The sequence below is a fragment of the Mus pahari genome, chromosome 5 (assembly GCF_900095145.1).
Source record: "Mus pahari chromosome 5, PAHARI_EIJ_v1.1, whole genome shotgun sequence".
Classification (NCBI taxonomy): Eukaryota; Metazoa; Chordata; class Mammalia; order Rodentia; family Muridae; genus Mus; species Mus pahari.
Genome location: NC_034594.1, coordinates 142720307 through 142738483, shown reverse-complemented (window position 1 = coordinate 142738483; position 18177 = coordinate 142720307). Strand labels below are relative to the sequence as shown.

Genomic DNA, 18177 nt, shown 5'->3' with positions numbered 1-18177 from the left:
TTGTTTTTGAATAACAAAACTCCATTATACCTAGCAAGATATAAATGGCTCCTGTATTAGTGAAGCAAAATCCATCACCGTTTAAACAATTAAATCATTAAGAAAACTAGATAGCTTTGATTTTTCTCTCTTGCTTACCAACTTTTATTTAGCCTCAGAGGGTAGAAGTGCTGATGGCAAATTTTTGCTTTGAAAGTAACTTTTTAAAGTCGGTACTCAATGCTTCATGGCGTGAAAGGATGGACGGTTCACATCACTCACATCTGTAATCCCAGCACCTGGAAGGCTGAGGCTAGAGAATGGCTGGGATTGTATAAGGGCAGTCTTTCCTCAGCTTTAATCAGATTTTCAAAGATCCTTGACATCCTGGTGAGTGTCAAGACCACTCCATGGCCTCCTGGGCCAATGCCTGCCTGGCAGCTGGGAAGAAGGGGTTTTTCTTCGCATGCCCTTTCCCCTCTGAGGTTCTTCAGGGTCCCCCACAAACTCTAAATCAATTCTCTCTGCATATTTAAGGAGAAAAATGAAGCACTGAGTAATGAAAGGCACTTCCTGGCAGAACTGGGTCCGGCCTGGCTCCCCAGGTTCCTGCTTCTTCCTTCATAGAGTAATCTCCCTGGAAGACAATGTTAATTATGTGATGTTACCCAAAGCTGGCCTAATTGGATTTTTTATCTTTAATATAAAAGATGCCCTATAAGGCCAGGCCCAGAGAGGATGCTGAGTCTGTTGGTCTACTCACTCAGTAGTGGGCTTTGTTTCACTCTTGGGCTGGGCTTTAGGCAACCAAAATGAATAAAGGACAAAGTCATTGTGGTGATTTGAATGAGAATGGCTCTCCCACAGGCTCTTCCACCCCCCCACCCCCCCAGACAGGGTTTCTCTGTGTAGCCCTGACTGTCCTAGAACTCACTTTGTAGACCAGGCTGGCCTCGAACTCAGAAATCCACCTGCCTCTGCCTCCCGAGTGCTGGGATTAAAGGCATGCGCCACCACGCCCAGTTCCCACAGGCTCTTATATTTGAATGTTTAGTTCCCATTTGGTAGCACTGTTAAGGAAGAGCAAAGGCCAACACCAGTCCTTGCTGTGTAAACCTAAAGACCTGAGTTCAATGCCCGGAACCCATGTAAGAGTGGTAGGAGAGAAATAACTCACAAAATTGTCATCTGACTCACAAAATTTCATCACACATGCACTGTGACAGGCACATGTCCTCCTTCCTTCTCTCCCTGCCTCCTTCTCCTCACCCCCTCCACTGCCCCAGTAATAAATAAAATTAAATTGTAGGAAAATAGAACCTCAACTTACTAATCACCGAGACTCCCTGATCTCCGTCTTACACATTGTAGTGCTCAATGCATATTTGTTCAATTTAATTGATTTCTTCTTGAATCTTTACAAAATCCCCTGGGAGTCGGAATGAGCCTTCTGCAAACAGAGGTCTAAGATGGAATAAACAAATGGACTGTCCGATCAACCTATACCACCATTCCCTGAATGGGGGAGGTCTTCCGTGTGTGAAAGTGTTTGAAAAGGGAAATAAACACTAACGTTAGACCGTGAGAATGTGAGTCCTGACAGCAAACAAGCTGCTGTTTCACTATTGTTTCGAAGAGTGTGGAGAAACAGGAGTCAGATGATCGGGCTCACTGTCTCGCAGAGAGCCCGGCTCCACTAACTGCTGTGGGAGTCACCACCAGGGAGGCTGCCTTTGAAAAGGCCCGCCCCTCTTCCCCGCAGGGGGCAGAGGATGCCTAGCTGAGGCCTGTGACTGCACAGTTATCATTTTGCCTAATTGCATATTAGCTTGGCCTCTGATTTCGCCTCCTAATCTATTTGTTAGTTTCAGTGATAATGCATGGCATTCAGAGAGTAGGTGAGATGATGAAATAATCAGGAAATAGGCACTCATAAAGTATTTTCTTTTGGAGGGGATAAGTAGAAAGATACCCCTCCATGACAGCTCCCCATAGTTATGATGTGTACATAAGATCATTGTCTACTGTTAGCATATAATTAACCTTTGAAGATGGGAGAAGCGACAGGTAGATTTCCTCCTATACTTGGGGCACCCATCCAAATAGTAGGACAGTGGTCTGGTCGGCCTGCTGTCATACCCAAACCTTGGTGTGTGCGCATGTATGAATGTGTACATGTGTAAGAATTTTATTAGGAAAAGAGCTAAGTCCAAACCTTCCCAATTGCCTTTGTTCACTGAAGGAAAGACAAAAGCCCTAAGGAAATGATTAAGCCTGTCAGACAGCTCAGTTGATGAAGAATTTGACAAGCTAAATGTAAAAGAGAAACTCCAAGTGCTAAGAAACCACGTCCCATGCGCCTCTGGCCCCTGGTGCCTGGCCTCCTGGTGTATCCAGTCCCCCGTGTTTACATAAGCCCCATTCCTCAAGAGTCCGGGCAGGATAAACCAACCTGCATCTCTGCTCTAAGACAGCAGCAAAAGGGTTCTGATTCTGCATGCTTTTCCCTTCAGACCCAGGACATATATATCTGCTAGTTCTCACCACCTTCAGAAAAGTCCCCTCAGGAAGGGACAGGTGAGATGCAGACCTGGGCAATTCAGTCATCCTTGGCTTTGATCAGCACCAGATCCTCAAACCTGTGCTGACCTCCTCCATCCACCAACCCCACTCAGGTTTCTACACTGAACAGCTCCAACTCTCTGCCAGGGAAAAGCTTGGCTGATTCAAAGGCTGCCAAAAAGCTGAGGGAGGAAGGAGTCAAGGCAACGGTGGGACCAGTGGCCACCCTAGTGGCAGGTTGTCCTCTGGAATTTGAGTGAATCCTCCACTTGCGATCCTGTCCTCCGCTGCCTCTCTGAAACTTGAGCCATCATCTGCCCTGTAATTCCCCGAGCCCTCAGACTGTTTTCTATTTTTTCTCTCTGTCTGTCTCTGTCTCTCACTCTCTCTTTCTTGCTCTCTCGTTCTCTTGCCCTCTCACTCTCTCTTCTGTCTTTCTCTCCCCCACCCCTGCCACCTCTCTCTCTCTTCCTGTGACTGTGTGTCTGTATGTGCACCCAGCATCTTTTATGTCTATTTGGGGGGTTGAACTCAAGTTGAAGCACTTTATTGTTCAATACCTCTCTCTCTCTCTCTCTCTCTCTCTCTCTCTCTCTCTCTCTCTCTTTCCCTCCCTACCCTCACCCTGTCCCTTCCCCCTCACCCCCCCTCTCTCTCACACACACATACTCACCCTTCTCCCTCCCTCTTTCTTTTTTCCTTCCTTCCTTCCTTCCTTCCTTCCTTCCTTCCTTCCTTCCTTCCTTCCTTCTTTCCTTTCTTCCTGTTAACACACTCTTAAAGAAAGATGCTCCTCCACCTGCCTTGCCCTGTTGCTGCTAAACTTCCAAACTAATTGCGTTTCCTGTCTATCTCTCCGAAATTCTCTTGAGCTTTTCTGCTCCTTCTAACTGGGTCTCCCAAGTTTCTGCATGGAGCCCACACTTGGCTAATGTCTCCAGTGTTGTTGATACTAAGTACTTTTTTTCTATCCATACCCGCTGTGATCTCTGGTCAGCACTTGATGTGGCCCTTCAGTCTTCCCAAACCTTCCCCAAATCCCTTGCTCTTGTGGCGCTCCTGTCTGGCTCCTTCCCTGCTCTCCTAGCCTTTCTCGTGCTGCCTCCTCTTCTACTCTCTACGTAGAGAGAGACTGTTCATAGGGTTCTCTTAGTCATCTCTGTTATGATTTGAATGGGAGAAGAGGATGGATATAGCCTTTCCACCTGGCAAGCCCCAGGTCCTGACATGTGAGCCCACACATTCCATGCTGCTGCAGCCTCCTTATTATCAAGCCTTTTGTTACTATCCTCCTCCAAGCCATTTATCATTCTGACTTAAGCTACCACACTACCCTGCTCAGAACCCCGAGTTAAGCTCTGAGTTACTCAACTGGCTTCACCACTATCAGCCGTGACCACTTGCCCAGCTCCTGCCCGTCCTTGGCATGCCCTGGTGCTTCCTGCCCACAAATGGATCACATTTCATGACTCTGTGCCTCTCCACATGCAGTGTCTGCTATAAGGATAGTTCTCTTCTGTTTCTGTGTTTGACAGCTTTCCATGGTTGACACCAGACCTGCTCTCCCTGCCTAGAGAGACTACCTTTTATGAATTCACTATGGACTTCTTGCTCTCTCTGAATTCTGAATATTCTCATCATCCTGTCTACCTGGATCTTAGGGTGCTGTGAATGCTGAGGGGACCTGCTCTGTCCTCAGGGATGCCCCTCTACCCTGCCCCGTCCTTTATCAATAGTTCCCTGTTGCTTTTCCTCAGACTTTTCAAGTAATGCAGTTGTTTTCAGTACCCTGACTAAGGTGCCCACACCTGTAGTGTGACTTATTTTGTGTGCCTGGCCCTTGCTAGTCAACTGGCTCTTTGGGAATGCTTAGCCATTAGAACTGCCTGACCCTCTGACCTCCAGTGTCAGTTGTTTCTTAGATTTCTAGGAACAGGGGAGGATATAAAAAGCCTGCAGAGGCTGAGCAAGAAGAGAAGGGTTCATGTGGCAGAAGAATAGGGTTCAGGAGAGAGAAGAGTAGGGTCAGAGAGCCAGGTTAGAGAAGATGGTTGGTGCAGAAGAAAGATTGAGTAGGGCAAGAGAGGAGAAAACAATTGAGCCAGGAGACCTGCAACTGAGCCAGAGAAGATGTTAGGAGACAGTTAGGGGAACCCATGAAGAACCCACGAAGTAGCAAAAAAGGAAAAAAAAAAATAGCCACCCACAATCTTCACTGTATAATCTTATTCTCTGAATAATAGAGTGGGCCTCTTCTTTCATTTTGCAGTTGAAGCGACCAAGTCTCGGAGGGTTCCTTAGCTTTAAGTGGTAGAGCTACTGTGTTGCATGTGGCTGTTCTGTTTGCTCTGCCATTTCTCTACAACATGGGAGTCTCAATGTACATATGGGGAGCCAAGGGGCAAAGGTATATACCCCTTTGCGTATGATTCTCACTGGGAGCATCTATCACTAGTGCCTCTCTACATGGGATACTTGAGGGACTGTGTTCACTGTCTTGCAAACAAGAGGGAAAACTGTCCACGAAGAGTGGCGAGGAGTCTGCCATTTTATAGGCAAGGGCCATCAACATGTGCCAATCAGAGCAAAGCTTCTGGTTTTCTCTCTGCCTTCTGGATCTGGCTGGAAATCCTGTTTCTGAACAAGAGTCTTCAGGAGGTGTGAGCACCCTGAGACGTATAGAAAAAGCAAGGATCACCCTGGGCAGATACGGGCGAGCTCAGGGTGAGGACAACATTGGCTTTTGTCTCTGTGGTAAAATGCTTGGGAAAAATAACTATGGCCAAGCTTTCTGTTCAAGGTCATCTGGCTCCACTCCTTTTAGGACTATGGAAAAGCAAGATGATACAGCAGAGGGGCATAATGAAAGGCTTCTTCCTTTGTGGCAGCCAGGAAGCAAGGAAAATGGACATGGGGAGAGAGGGAGGGAGGGTTAGGGATGGGGTTTCCTTCCAGGGTATGTCCCCCAAAACCTTCTTCCAGGGAAGTTCAACCTCTATGTTTCTGTCATCTCTCCACAAGGTTATCGATTTATGGATTATATAACATTAAATATAGTAATATTTAGCTATTAGGAGTGGGTGATTCTTGACAAGGTGTAGGCTCTCGTGATCAAGTCACCTGTGCGTTCTGCCTCAGGACCAGGCCTCCAACACTTGAGCCTTTGGAAGATGCTGCATATGCAAACGCTAAGCCTATCTTAGAGGAAAGAGAATTGGCAGGTTGTTTAAGTGGATTTGGGTCTTGACAGCCAGCAGCAGGTGAAGTTATTTTTAAGGCATTCTAAGTGTTGGAAAAGAGCGAAAGCTTTGAAGTATATGAAAAGGATTTTTGTATTTTTCTTTTTTATTAAGGGATGCTGGTTCTTTTTCTTTCTTTTTCTTTTTTGCCTGCTTGTCAAGTACAGAAGAAGAAAAAATTAACTTATCACGCATTTGGCATTTAGGAAGGGCTGGGTGATGCCTCGCGGTTGATTCAAGCCAAGCAGGGAACATTTTAGTGAGACATAAGAAAGAACTTGTTAACAGCTGTGAAATTAAAACATAAATTAACTGCAGGGATCAGCCACGAGGGTGCCTTAACTAGACTTTCAAAAGGTAAGTGTACATTTGTCTACTCTCAGTAGATTTTGAAAATTCAGTAGAGTGTTTATTTCTTTCTCTCAGTGCACAGTAGAGATTTTTGCAACAGTAGAGAGATATTTATATATTTGTTCCTTGAGGAGACCTTATAAGCCATCCTGTGTTTGCATTTCTATGCCTGCAGTTAAGGAAAATGAGCCTGTCTATCAAAGTTTCTTCTAGCTCTGGGATCCGAGACTTCCTTCTACAGGATACTGTGGCAGGTAACAATGTCACAATACCTACATGTCCTATGAAAGTTCTATGAGGAACTTGTGGGCATCATTGCTGGGGTTTAACCCCTCCCCCACCCCATGCATACTTCATGCCAAATAGCAGCCCTGAGAAAGCAAAGGCTGAGGAAATCCTGCTTCTGTTTTGAGCAAAGGGGATGAAAACTATGGAAATTCAAGTAACTGCTAATGAAAGAAAAGCAGCCAAAATGATAATGAGCACTGTAAGTCCAAGAGAAGGAAAAAGATAAGCAGACCAAGCCAGTGATAAGAGAGGAAAATGATCGACTCAAAGGAAGGTCAATGTTATCCTAAGATTAGACTAACAATTAATAAGTGGCACAGGAGAGAGTGCTAGACAACCCAGGGTAGGCATCTGAACGTGTACTGACGCTGTAACACTGTGTGGGAAGAGAAAAAGACACCCAGTATCGAAACAGCGTCTGAGGGTGGGGGTGAGAGCTGTGTTCCTCCCTGCAGATTCTCTGTGTGTTCTGTTGGCAAAACATAGGGGACCCAGCACCTGTTCTGAACTCTTCCCAGTGTCCTCCAAGGATACCACATCCATTTGGGGGAATGGGTCACCACACTCCTTTGGGATGTCTGGGGAGTGATTCCTGAGAGCAGAGTCAAGCTATGAGGATCTCCCTGGTCATAGTCAAGCATCACCGCCTGCCTGGTTCACATTCCGGAGCTGTTTTCTGGTTTGCAGGTTTTCACCTTATACTCGCTGTCCTGGAGGCTTCCCTTAGGAAGAAGACTCCATTATGTCTCTGCCAACTATAGATTCTGTCATCTCTTAGCTTTTCCCCTGGGCTTTCATTCTCCTCTGTCCTGTGGAATGCCTTCCTGAGTTAGGAGTGCCCACGTCTTCCAGAACCTCAAGAGAAAAGTCTCCGTTCCTGCTGTGATCTAAATGTGATTGTCATTGACTTACCTCACCCCAAACTCTAGCAGAAGATGGGTCCCTAAAATACTGTATTGGTAGTATTGAATGAAAACGTAACTGACAATAATGTTTAGGGCTGGGCTTTTAGAAAATGATTAGATTAGGTTAGATTAGATTAGATGAGGGTGGAACCCCCTAGCATAAAGTTTATAAGGTGCTTCATAAGGAGAAGGAGGGAGACCAGAAGATATGCAGAGGTACACATCTCTTCTACTGTGGTCATACAGCGAGAGGGGACCCTTACCAGATCATATGCTGTGCTGTTTAGGTTTCCAACCTCTAGACTGTGAGCTATATAAATAAATCTGTTTTCCTTATAGACTGTGTTGCCATAGGGATCTCATTATATTAATAAAAAACAGACTTGTACAGTTCTATATTCGAGCTATCTTGTCCTACCTCTAAAGATGATATTGGGAAAGCAAAGAATATGTTTCTTTGTGCTTCATTTTGATATTTCTAGTCTTACTTCCACAGTTTTAAAAGATTTGTACAACACAGCCTACTGTTACTTGTCATTGTCTAATATGGACATGATTGCCATACTAAAATGTTTCTACGATTATCATTTCAAAGATTAAGGATGAAGACTGAGAGAAGGCAGATCCAGACCTCTGGCCTCAGGGTCTGTGCCTATGGCAGGGTTGGGATGGTGGGGTGAGACCTGGGTGAGGGTAAGGGGAAACCAGGAAGAGGGGGGGAGGCTTCTCTGTGAGTCTGGGATGGGGAGGAGCCGAAACACACACCTGTCAGGAAACCTGGCAGGTAGCTTAAGACTTTTCACATTCTGTGCAGCCACGCAAACTCAGCAGCCTCAGTGGAGACATTGGAGGAAGGATGCTAGCACACTGAGGGGTATAGCTGTATTAATCAGGGTTCTACAGGAAACAGAGCCAACAAAATGAGTATGTGTCTGTGAATGTATGTATACACATGCATATGTACAAATGCACACAAGGGCGAGTGCACACACACACACACACACACACACACACACACACACAGAGAGAGAGAGAGANAGAGAGAGAGAGAGAGAGAGAGAGAGAGAGAGAGAGAGAGAGAGAGAGAGAGAGAGACATTTATAAAGAATTCACTCATGTGATTCTGGAGACCGAGAATTCCCAAGATCTGCACTTAGGAAGCTAGAAACCCAGGAAAGTTGATGTCTGTTTCCAGCCTGAGTCTGAAGAACCAGGAAATATAATATAACTTTCAGCCCAAAAGCTGATGTTTTAGTCCAAATCCAGGTACCAGAAAAGATCAGTGTTGCAGTCATGTTCAGGTAGGAGGAAGTCCCTCGTGACCAGCCACTGTGTTCGTCTACTCAGACCCTCACTGGAGGACCCCCCCACACTGGAGGGCAATCTCTTTGCCAAGTCCTCTGTTATCATCTCAGAGATATACCCAGAGCAATGCCAGGCTCATGGTTCAAACAAGCTGACACATAAAGCTAGGTGTGAGTGTCCTTGCCACCATAGAGTTCAGAGAGAAGAATGACACAGTAAGAAGTGGGATTATGGCTAGAGAGATGAGAATTTGAAGATTAAGGTATGAAATAGCTGATTCAAGGCTATTAAGAAAAACTATGTAGCTGTGTCGATTGTCATGGAGTGTTCACTGGAAAGTCCATATGGTGGAAGTCTTTGGTGAGAGCGTGGAGCCTGGACACTGGACTCACGGAAAAGGCTGGAGATGAGGGAATGAGGATAAGCGATGAAAAAGGTAGTGTGTAGGGAGAAGCTCTCAAATCATTTTCCCCCAATCATCTTGTTTCTGTTTTTAACTCCTATTTAAGTAGAAAACTGATCTTCATGTTAGAAACACTAGAACATACATGATTTAGAACAACAGATTTTATCTATCTCTATCTATCTATCTATAATTAAATATATTATATACAAATATATATTAATATAGAAAATATATGTGAATTAATATATTTATAATATATAATATATTAATATAATTTATAATATATATAAAAGCAAGGAAGTAAGCCATCTCCTTTCAGTGTGTCTAGACTTCAGTCCCTCATATCCTGAAGAGCATGATTCCAAAATAACCATTTGGTTGTCCTTGTCACATCGCACAGCACACATATGAGATGATAAGAAGATGTCCTGCCTTTTAAAGAGGGGACATTAAGGTCCAAGCATGGTAAAGAGTGGATTTGTCATTACCCATAGACAGATTCTGGAAGATGCAATTGAACAGATGGTCCATGAGAGGTTGGAAGAGGAAACAGTGACCATTAGGAGCCAATCGGAGAAGCTGGGTACCAGATGAGCTCGGGAAATCTGCCTCAGAGCCAATGTGTGAAGCTTAGAAACTGCAAGGTGACCACAGTGTGAGCTGTAACTAAAGAAAAAGCAGAGATGCTCTGCTGAAAGTTCAGCTCGTAGGCTCAGAAAATATTCATCATAAGATATTCTCTGTGATGTTAGATGCCTGTAGGAAAGTGCATTTGGTTCTGTGAACTGCATTTCAAGGAGTCAATGGCAAATTGTTCTATGTACAGAAAAGGTTAACAAGGAAGGCAATACTCCTGTTTACTGAGCAAGCAGCTCATGGTGTGTTATGCTTCATGTTAAATGCAGTAGTCATGTCAGGTTAAATGCAGTAGTCATATGTTAATACGTAAGATAGTGCCAGATAGAAGTCATTGCTGTGCTGGTTTAGATGCAGGAACAAAAGGTTGTATCATTTAAGTGTCTTGCTTAAGCCCAGCAGCTAGGAAGTAGCAGACCTATGACTTGATCCTGGATCTTTCGCATCCCAAAGTTCATTTTCTTTCCACAGTTTCAACCAACCAGAGCAATAAGAAACCTGGAGATGGGCTAGTTGAACTACTGAAGGATGAGGAAATATTTATCTTTAAAAAGGAATTAATAAAATAAATATAAATAAGGTAGTTGGATAAAAGTATTAAAGTCATTGCCAGCTGGAAAGAATTTAGTTAAGATCCCAGAGAAGGGAACCATGGTGACAAATACAGACATAGTCTAAATAGCCACTGCTTATCAACCACTTTATAAGTTAGCCCCCACATCCTTCCTTTAACCTCTGTAAATGATGGTCAGCAGTAGGACCACTCCCATTTCACAGCTACAGAGCAAGGAGCCAGAGCTGGGAGAAGATGTGGCTAAGCAAGGAATCTTTGCAGCAAGTCACCCACAGTGCCTCTACTAAAATCTAGGTCTGTCCTACCCTAGAGCCAATGATCGTACCCATTTTCCTTCACTGAATTCCTGTGGGTAGATTTCCAATCAACATAAGGTAACATTTCCAAATAGTGAGAACCTTCCCAAAAGGGAGTGGATTCTTTCTCAGGGAATGAATTACCTATTATTGACAAATCTTGACTGGCAGAGATGTTGGGTTCCAAGCCTGTTGTCTTTAAGGTTGTTGGGGTTTTTTGTTGTTGTTGTTGATGATGATGATGTTTTAATCTGAAATTCTATTTTATTCTATGATCATTGTCCTCAATAGAAACACAAGTGTTGCTGTAAATTATTAGCCCAGGAAGGGGAAATATTAATGGTGGTTCTTGTGGGTTGTTATTAGTTTTACCTACTGAAATCTGAAGATAAATACCAAATGCAGTTTATCCAAGATACTGTATAGATTTCACTCACTGTGGAAAGTGTATAAATGTAAGATTCTGTACAGGTTCACTGTTGTTTTAAATAAGTGGCAATTATAACTCTATGCATATAGTGAAAGGAAAGCAAGAGATCTTTGCATTTGAAGAGCAAACAGAGCCTTACAAACCTTAGAATCATTACTACTTTAGCATCTTAACCTTATTATGGTAAAGGGTAAGAAGACTGACTGACCAGGACACTTCCTGGAAGCTGGTTCAGAATAATCCTAGTCTTAGGAATAAAGATAAAGACAGAGGAAGAAGAGAGGAGGACAAATTCCTGAAATACATTTCTCTTCCTTCCCCTGTTTTGACCACCCCCTTGTCCACAGTTCTTCAGCAAACCAAGTGGTGGAGAGTAAGGTCTTGGTATGTATTTCTCTATCTAGAAGTCTACAGCTGAGCCTTTAACTTCCAGACATTTGCTGAGGAATAAGCTGTTGTCCTACTTCTTGGTTCTGCTGGTAGACAGTTTCCTGGGTTAACCAAATCATTATTTTTGGCTACATAGAGATTGCTTACCTTTTATGACAACCCATGACACTTCTCAACTCAGATATAGCTAGCAGAGTGGTCACCAGAAAGCTATAGTCCAAAACAGAGCAATGACTTTCATGCAGAGGTTGTCACCAGATGGTCTGAAAAGGATCTTTGTCTGTTAAGGTTACATTAACCTTAGCTCCACACCGCTCCTGCATACTTTCCACACTTCGGTGTCTTGCTGGCATGCGGGTTCACATTCATCTTTGCTGTATCAGTTTTAAATCCAGTTCTTGGTCCTTAGGGGTATTACATAATAAATTAAAAACTTGATCAAAGGAGTTTTATGTGCAGTGCATCTGAACTAACTGGTCCTGACTCCCTGCAGGGAAAATGAGTAACTGGGCAGACTACATTATAGGTTCTCATTAATGATGGTGGGGATGCCTGTCTCTCACATGCCAGTCACTGTGATGGACCTGGGAATGCCAAGGTGGGTCCTTAGTTCTTCAAAGAGCTTCCGTATAAATGTCACAGTGTGCTACATGTTATGACACAAATGAGCCACAGGGGTTGGAGCAGCTCGGGCCACCAAGGGGAAGAGAAGGTTTCTCTGATCCAAGTCTCAAAGGACCCCTGGGGTGTCCTTAGGGACTAGAAACTCAAGATGTGTGCTACTAGCTGTGTAGACCTGGGTAGGTGAGGACTCTGGAATGAGATGCAGACAGGGCTGATCCTCTATGCTAAGGGGTCTGGGCTTTATCCTGCAGGCGGTAGGAAGCTTTTGTAATGGTTTTAGGATAAAAATAGTGGAGTGTGATATGTTTTTCAAAAGATCACTGCTGGTGCTGTAAGAAACTGGTTGGCCTGGCCGTAAGGTTTGACGAAATAAAGAGACATTTCATGGGGGAAATATTACAACACTCCAGATGACAAATGAGAACAAAAGCAGACTGTGGAGATGAGAAAGACAAACGTAGAGACAGGCTGGGAAGGTGTCCCGAGGAACTTGATCATGAAGAATGGGTGCTGGCAGCAGTGGAGAAAGGTCTGAAGGCTGTTCCCTGGATTTCTACCTGGAGTGGATACTGTGGTTGGGCAGAAGAGAATGATGGGAGGGGCTGATGTGAGCTCCTGTGTAAGGCCGTGAATGTGGGAAACCTGAGAGTCTTCAGGAGGGAGGATGTCTAGGGAAGAGCAGCATGGGCCTGGAGTTCAGTCAGGAGAAACTGAGGCTCAGCTGTTGGCATGCTTATATCATTGTTATGAATACAGTTTTGTATATTTAGAAGGCTAAGGGGATCCTATGGGCCCAGCAACCTCAGATTAGCTTGAACCACAACTGGTCATTTTTCAAGCCCTTCTGGCCCCTTCTGTGCTTTGTAGGGCTTGAATTCTCTCTGTGTCCTCTCCCTGTAGTGCTTTTGCCCAGCAATCTCTGTGACTGCGTTGAACATGTTGTCTAGGTCTCTGCATCTCTATGACGTTGCTTGTCCATCTTTCCTAAGACAGCAGCCTCCACCATACTCTGCCCCTTATTCTGCTGGATTTCCCATCATAGCATGTTGTACTTATGCACTGACATCTGCACGTAAGCCCTGTGAGCTCAGGTGTTCCCAGTGCCCTGTTGCTGGAATGGCACCTGGTGATGACTTGTGCTTTCAAAGACTCATGAGGGGGACATGTAGAAACCTGGTTCATGCAGAGGGGATGGGAAATGGAGTCGCTGTCACCAGGACACCTGTAATAATGCAAATGTCTTTTGATTTCCCAATGTGATCATGATTGTTAATTTTCTAATTAACTTCTGTGGGAATAAATGTAAGCAGGTCTCAGAAAATGTATGTACATTTCTCTGGGCTCAATATAGGTTGATGGCTCAGGCAAAGATGGGAACATTTTTTTTCCTCTTCCAACGGACGACTTACCAAAATAGGTTTGCCACCTCAGGAGGAAGTCAACAATAATGTGGGTTCTACACCTTACCAAACCTGCTCTGCTACACCCGGAAGTTACTCGCAAGGGCAGCCATGTTTGTAGAGCTTGTGGACAGTGCCTCCGGCATAGTGGCTTTTTGACCCCACAGGAAAAGGACTTCCTTTGACAGCTTGGCATCAGTGAGCTCTGTCTTCTGCCTCCTGTGACCAGAGGTTTCCTGTTGACATGGGAATACCACATTCAATGGGACTTTCTATTGCTCTTTCTCCAGGATCTTCTATGTCTCTCATGACTCCCAAGACTTGAAAATCTTCAGCTATATCGCTCGAGATGGTGCCAGCAATATCTTCAGATGTAACGTCTTTAAATCCAAGAAGAAGGTAAAGGGGCTGATGTCTGTCCTTGTTGTTTTCCTTTTATGGGCCCAGCACCTATCTGTCATTGGCTTGTCTCCCTGTTGAAGGTTTGGAGGTGGATATTTTTAATACCGGACCTGGTTGCACTGTGTTAGCCATCTGTAATACTCCCATATGATGAAACCCTCTTTGACTTTAGAGTCGTCTGATCTTTGTATTTAGTCCATCCACTGATTGAGTGATTGTCTTTTGAGAAAGGACCACATAAGCTTAGTGGTCAAGGGAAATTATTTTAATATGACAACCTTGACACGAATACATGTAATTTTTACACTTCTGTAGAGGTGTCCCTTTTCTCTGCCATCTCTCTATGAGCCTGACACATATAACTAGAGTTTTGGGTGCCTCCCTGGGGAGTAGAGAATCCAGAATTTAGCCTATCCTCTTATGGTAGTCCAGAATGATGATAAGCTGATTGCCACCCCACTAAGTCTCAGCTTCTTTGAAGATGTATTGAGGATAGACAAAATTAGCATTTTCTTTAAAAATGTCTTGTTAGCATATAGCAATTATACAATTATGCATAATAATGAGATTTATCATGACATTACCATACATGGACAAAGTGTATTTCTGTCATCTTCATTCCAGGCATCCTGTCTTGTTCCCTTCCTGCTTTCTCTGATGCTCTAAAACCAACATTTTCTAAAAATAAATGCATTTTTTAACATTTATCATCTAAAAATTTTCATGTTAAAATGACTGTATTTAAGTTTCTGCGAGGCCCTGAAGTTAAAGAAACCCCTTAACTTCTTTATTCTAGCATTTCACAAACTGATTTGGCTATAGAACCATTTTTTTAAATACAGTATATGTTAGTATTCTGGGAACTATTTTCCTTCAGAAAAATCTTTGGAAAGCACTGCTGCTGTTTCTAAGGCCTTACAGGTCTATTCTTCTAGACAGAAGCTTTAAGTCTGGCTTCTTGGGAGACTTCCAGTCCCCTTCCTGCACATCTGTCTTATGCCTTATGCCTTCTTTCATAGATTTGTAGGTACTTTGTCATTATCAAATGGGAATAATACCTGGCATGGTCAAAATTTACATATACAAATGTCTCTTGACATATGATGGAAGCTATATCATAATATACTCATCTTAAATTGAAAATATTGTAAGTTGGAATGTATTTAATATATCCAACATAGCATATGTGATTGTTCAGCAGCACAGTACCTTGTGGACTATGGAGCCATCACTGGCTGCCACTACCCAGTGTTACAAGCATTTCCTACTGTACACTATGAGTCTAGGAAAAGATCAAATTTTGAAGTACAATTTCATATATATATATATATATATATATTCAAAAATTACCAAATCAAACCATCACAACTCATACTGTATAGGTGTCTTTTCATGCAGAGAATTATATATTGCTAATTAGTCATACCCTCTAAGGAAATTTGTGCCCTAACCCATTCTGTTTTCAGGCCTTGCATTTACTGACTGACTGACTGATTGATTGATTATTATACTGGGGATGGAGTTTAGAACCTTATACCAAGGGTCTAACATTTACAACTTTCAGCCCCTTTAAAATATGTCCTATAATGGGCTAGAAAGTGCTAGAATGGAGAAGAAGTGCAGCAATAGGAAACAAGAAGTAACCTCTTAGATGAAAAGGGGGACCTGTTGCCAGACTTAACTTTTATATAACCATACAGATGAAAGGGAGGAGATGTAAGGGAGGCCGTAGTCGGCTGTTTGAGTGGACTGATGGGGACTGGAGCAGGAAGGAGAGAAAATCATCCCTAGTCACAGAAGATGCACACGCATAGGGCCTACATCTGAAAAGGAGAGGCTCTGAAAAGGAGAAGGGAATTCAAAGTGTCCCTGAAGGTTGTAACTTGGACTGTCTGCAGTGTTGTCTGGCCTGCCACCCAAGAGTGAAATTCCCCTCTGGAGTTCTTACCCGTACAGTAATGTCCGATTTGAGAGATGAATAACACATAGTCATCTACCAAGGGCATCCATTGTTTATCTCATTAAATCTTTATAATGTGTACATAAGAAAAGTCAACACAAAACAAAGATTTGCATCCTCATTTTATATGTTAGTAAATGGATTGTCGCCTTACGTGGCTTGCAAGGTTCTCCTGGAAGGGCAGTGACTAGAACCAAGGAAACGTGCAGAACAAAGGGATTTCGAACAGAAGCAGAGGTAAAGGAGACCCTGGGCTCTGTTGTCTTGCTGTGGGATCTAGTCTGGTGGCACAGGCAGGCTGGGGTGACCTGCTACCAAACCAGAGTGAGAATGGCCTGTACCACAGATGGAGTTAGGCACCGCATGGAGTTCCTACTGCCCCTAGGCAAGTCCTCTGCCCCCCTTTCACATTGATTTTTTTTTTTTCACATCTCATAGCTCTCAGAGCTATGCCCCATTCTCTGGCCCTTCTGTTTTCTGAATTCTTTTTGCCCTTACCTGCTGAGTCTGTAGCTCTTTGTGGGGTTGGTTCTCAGGCCCTATGCTGGCCTGTAGCCATGCAGCTAAAAGAATTCTTTCCAGGCTGCCTGGACTGTGAGCTCTGTTGCTTCTGAACTCCAGATGGGAGGACCAGTTTCCAAGCCAGGAAAGAGCAAAGAATTGTTCAACAAAGGAAACCCAATTGGGGAGGGGTGGGGAGTATGTCTGGAAGGCTTTGCATGCCATCCTGGTTGGCCTCCCAGTAAGTGTTTAACTTTCTTACAAAGCACTTCTGGTTTCAGGAGATAATAGCTTGGGAAGGAGTTTTAATTGGCAGACCATAGGTATACTTAAGACATGGGGGAGAATGGGCTGTAGACCCTGAAGAAATGTGTCTTGTGAGGATGTTTGTGGACCAATAGAGTCCCATTAGAGACCTGTTGATGGGAAGCCAATAGACCCAGGAGGGAGGGAGGGAGGGAGGGAGGGAGGCAAGGAGGGAAAGGGGGGGGATGAATTATATGTAGCCTTGGTCCTTCCCCAAGGCCAGTCTGTAGTGTCGTTTACTGTAATCACTACTTAGATATAAAGAACTCCTTTCTCAGAGTACCCAAAATCAGTGTGACATAGCTCCCCCCACCTGGACCCCCAGTAGTGTCTACATGGTTAACAGTGCTTTGCCCCCACTTGACAATTGGCAAAAGTAAGGACCCAAGATACTAAATTACCCCCGGTCACACAGTCAATGGATCATGCTACTGAGATTAGGACTAGGTAGTAGGCTTCCTGCTTCCCAGTTCAGGGCTGTCACCACTCGTTACTCCAGGAGCCTCTCTGGGCTTGAGTTTTCACCAGCCATCAAATAAGATGCAAGGTGTGTTAGGAATGCTGATGGTTGTGTGTGCTGTGAATTGGTGCTGATGATCTGTAAGGAGCAAATTCTACACGTGGATTGAGGGTGAGCAGGTCCTAGCACCCTTCTCACTGGTGCTCGGACAGAGTGAGAACTCTCGATGAACACTTCCCAGTAACCTGGTGTTTCCTGTGCCTCCCTCCTCTCGAGATGTGACGATAGTGTCATTTGCAGGGTTGTTCCTGTCTTGGGCAGTCCCTTGCCTGCTCTCTCTACCTGCCCTGCAGTGTGGATGTCACCCTCCTGTCATTTCTTCACAGCCCCAGGAGGATGCATTCTGTGCACTTGGCTGTCCTTATTAGCACACCACCACAGGCGCTGTTAGTGGTTAGCAGGAACTGCAGGGAGCTCAACCAACTGCAAAAGCAACAGCACCTTAAAATCATTTTTTTTTTTCTGCAGTCACAGTTCAGTTGGCTTGGGTAAGAAGTCGCTTCTCCTTGTCATGCTCTTATCAACAAACAGGGGTCCCCAGCTGTAAATCAGAACTGTCATTTAGAGTTTACAGTAGATTTAGAAGTATGATGATAGTCATAGGCTAAAGAGTGACACATGTCTGGTGACACTTGGAAAGCTGAGTTAAGTTGTCCACTGCACCCCAGATGCTGACAGACAGGACAGAGACTACAGCTTAGTCTTGGAAACGCTAAGATGCATTATCTCCTGTCAGTGTTGAAAGTCAGATCCACATTAAAAGCAAACTTTCTATACCAGGCAAGAATTTATTTTCTGGGGAACCCTTCCATCAGATTATGTAATCAAGCCATCAACCATGTGGTGGGCAAAAAACCTGACCCAATCAGGTCAGGTTTTCAAACCCTTAGCACCTTACATACAGATGCCCACATATAAGTATATCCATGCTTCAGCTTATAGTCATTCAATAACTGTAAGCTGATGGTACCTTTATTTTAGTCTGTATGTGTGGGATGCTGTTTACATTCATGCAGAGGCCAGAGGTCAACTTCGGTGTCATTCCTCAGATGCCATGCAGTGTGGTTTTTGAAACAGAGTCCCTTCATGAGCCTAGAACTTAG

General features: G+C 44.1%; 1 protein-coding gene across 2 annotated transcripts in view; it reads left to right on the top strand.

Annotated features, from left to right (window-relative positions):
- Positions 1–18177, top strand: part of C5H1orf226 (chromosome 5 C1orf226 homolog) — a 289584-nt gene that overhangs the window by 225032 nt on the left and 46375 nt on the right. For both annotated transcript variants that reach the window (XM_021198117.2, XM_021198116.2), the window contains exon 5: positions 13676–13784. In XM_021198117.2, the coding sequence (XP_021053776.2) occupies positions 13676–13784 (109 nt within the window). The remainder of the gene's footprint in view (positions 1–13675; positions 13785–18177) is intronic.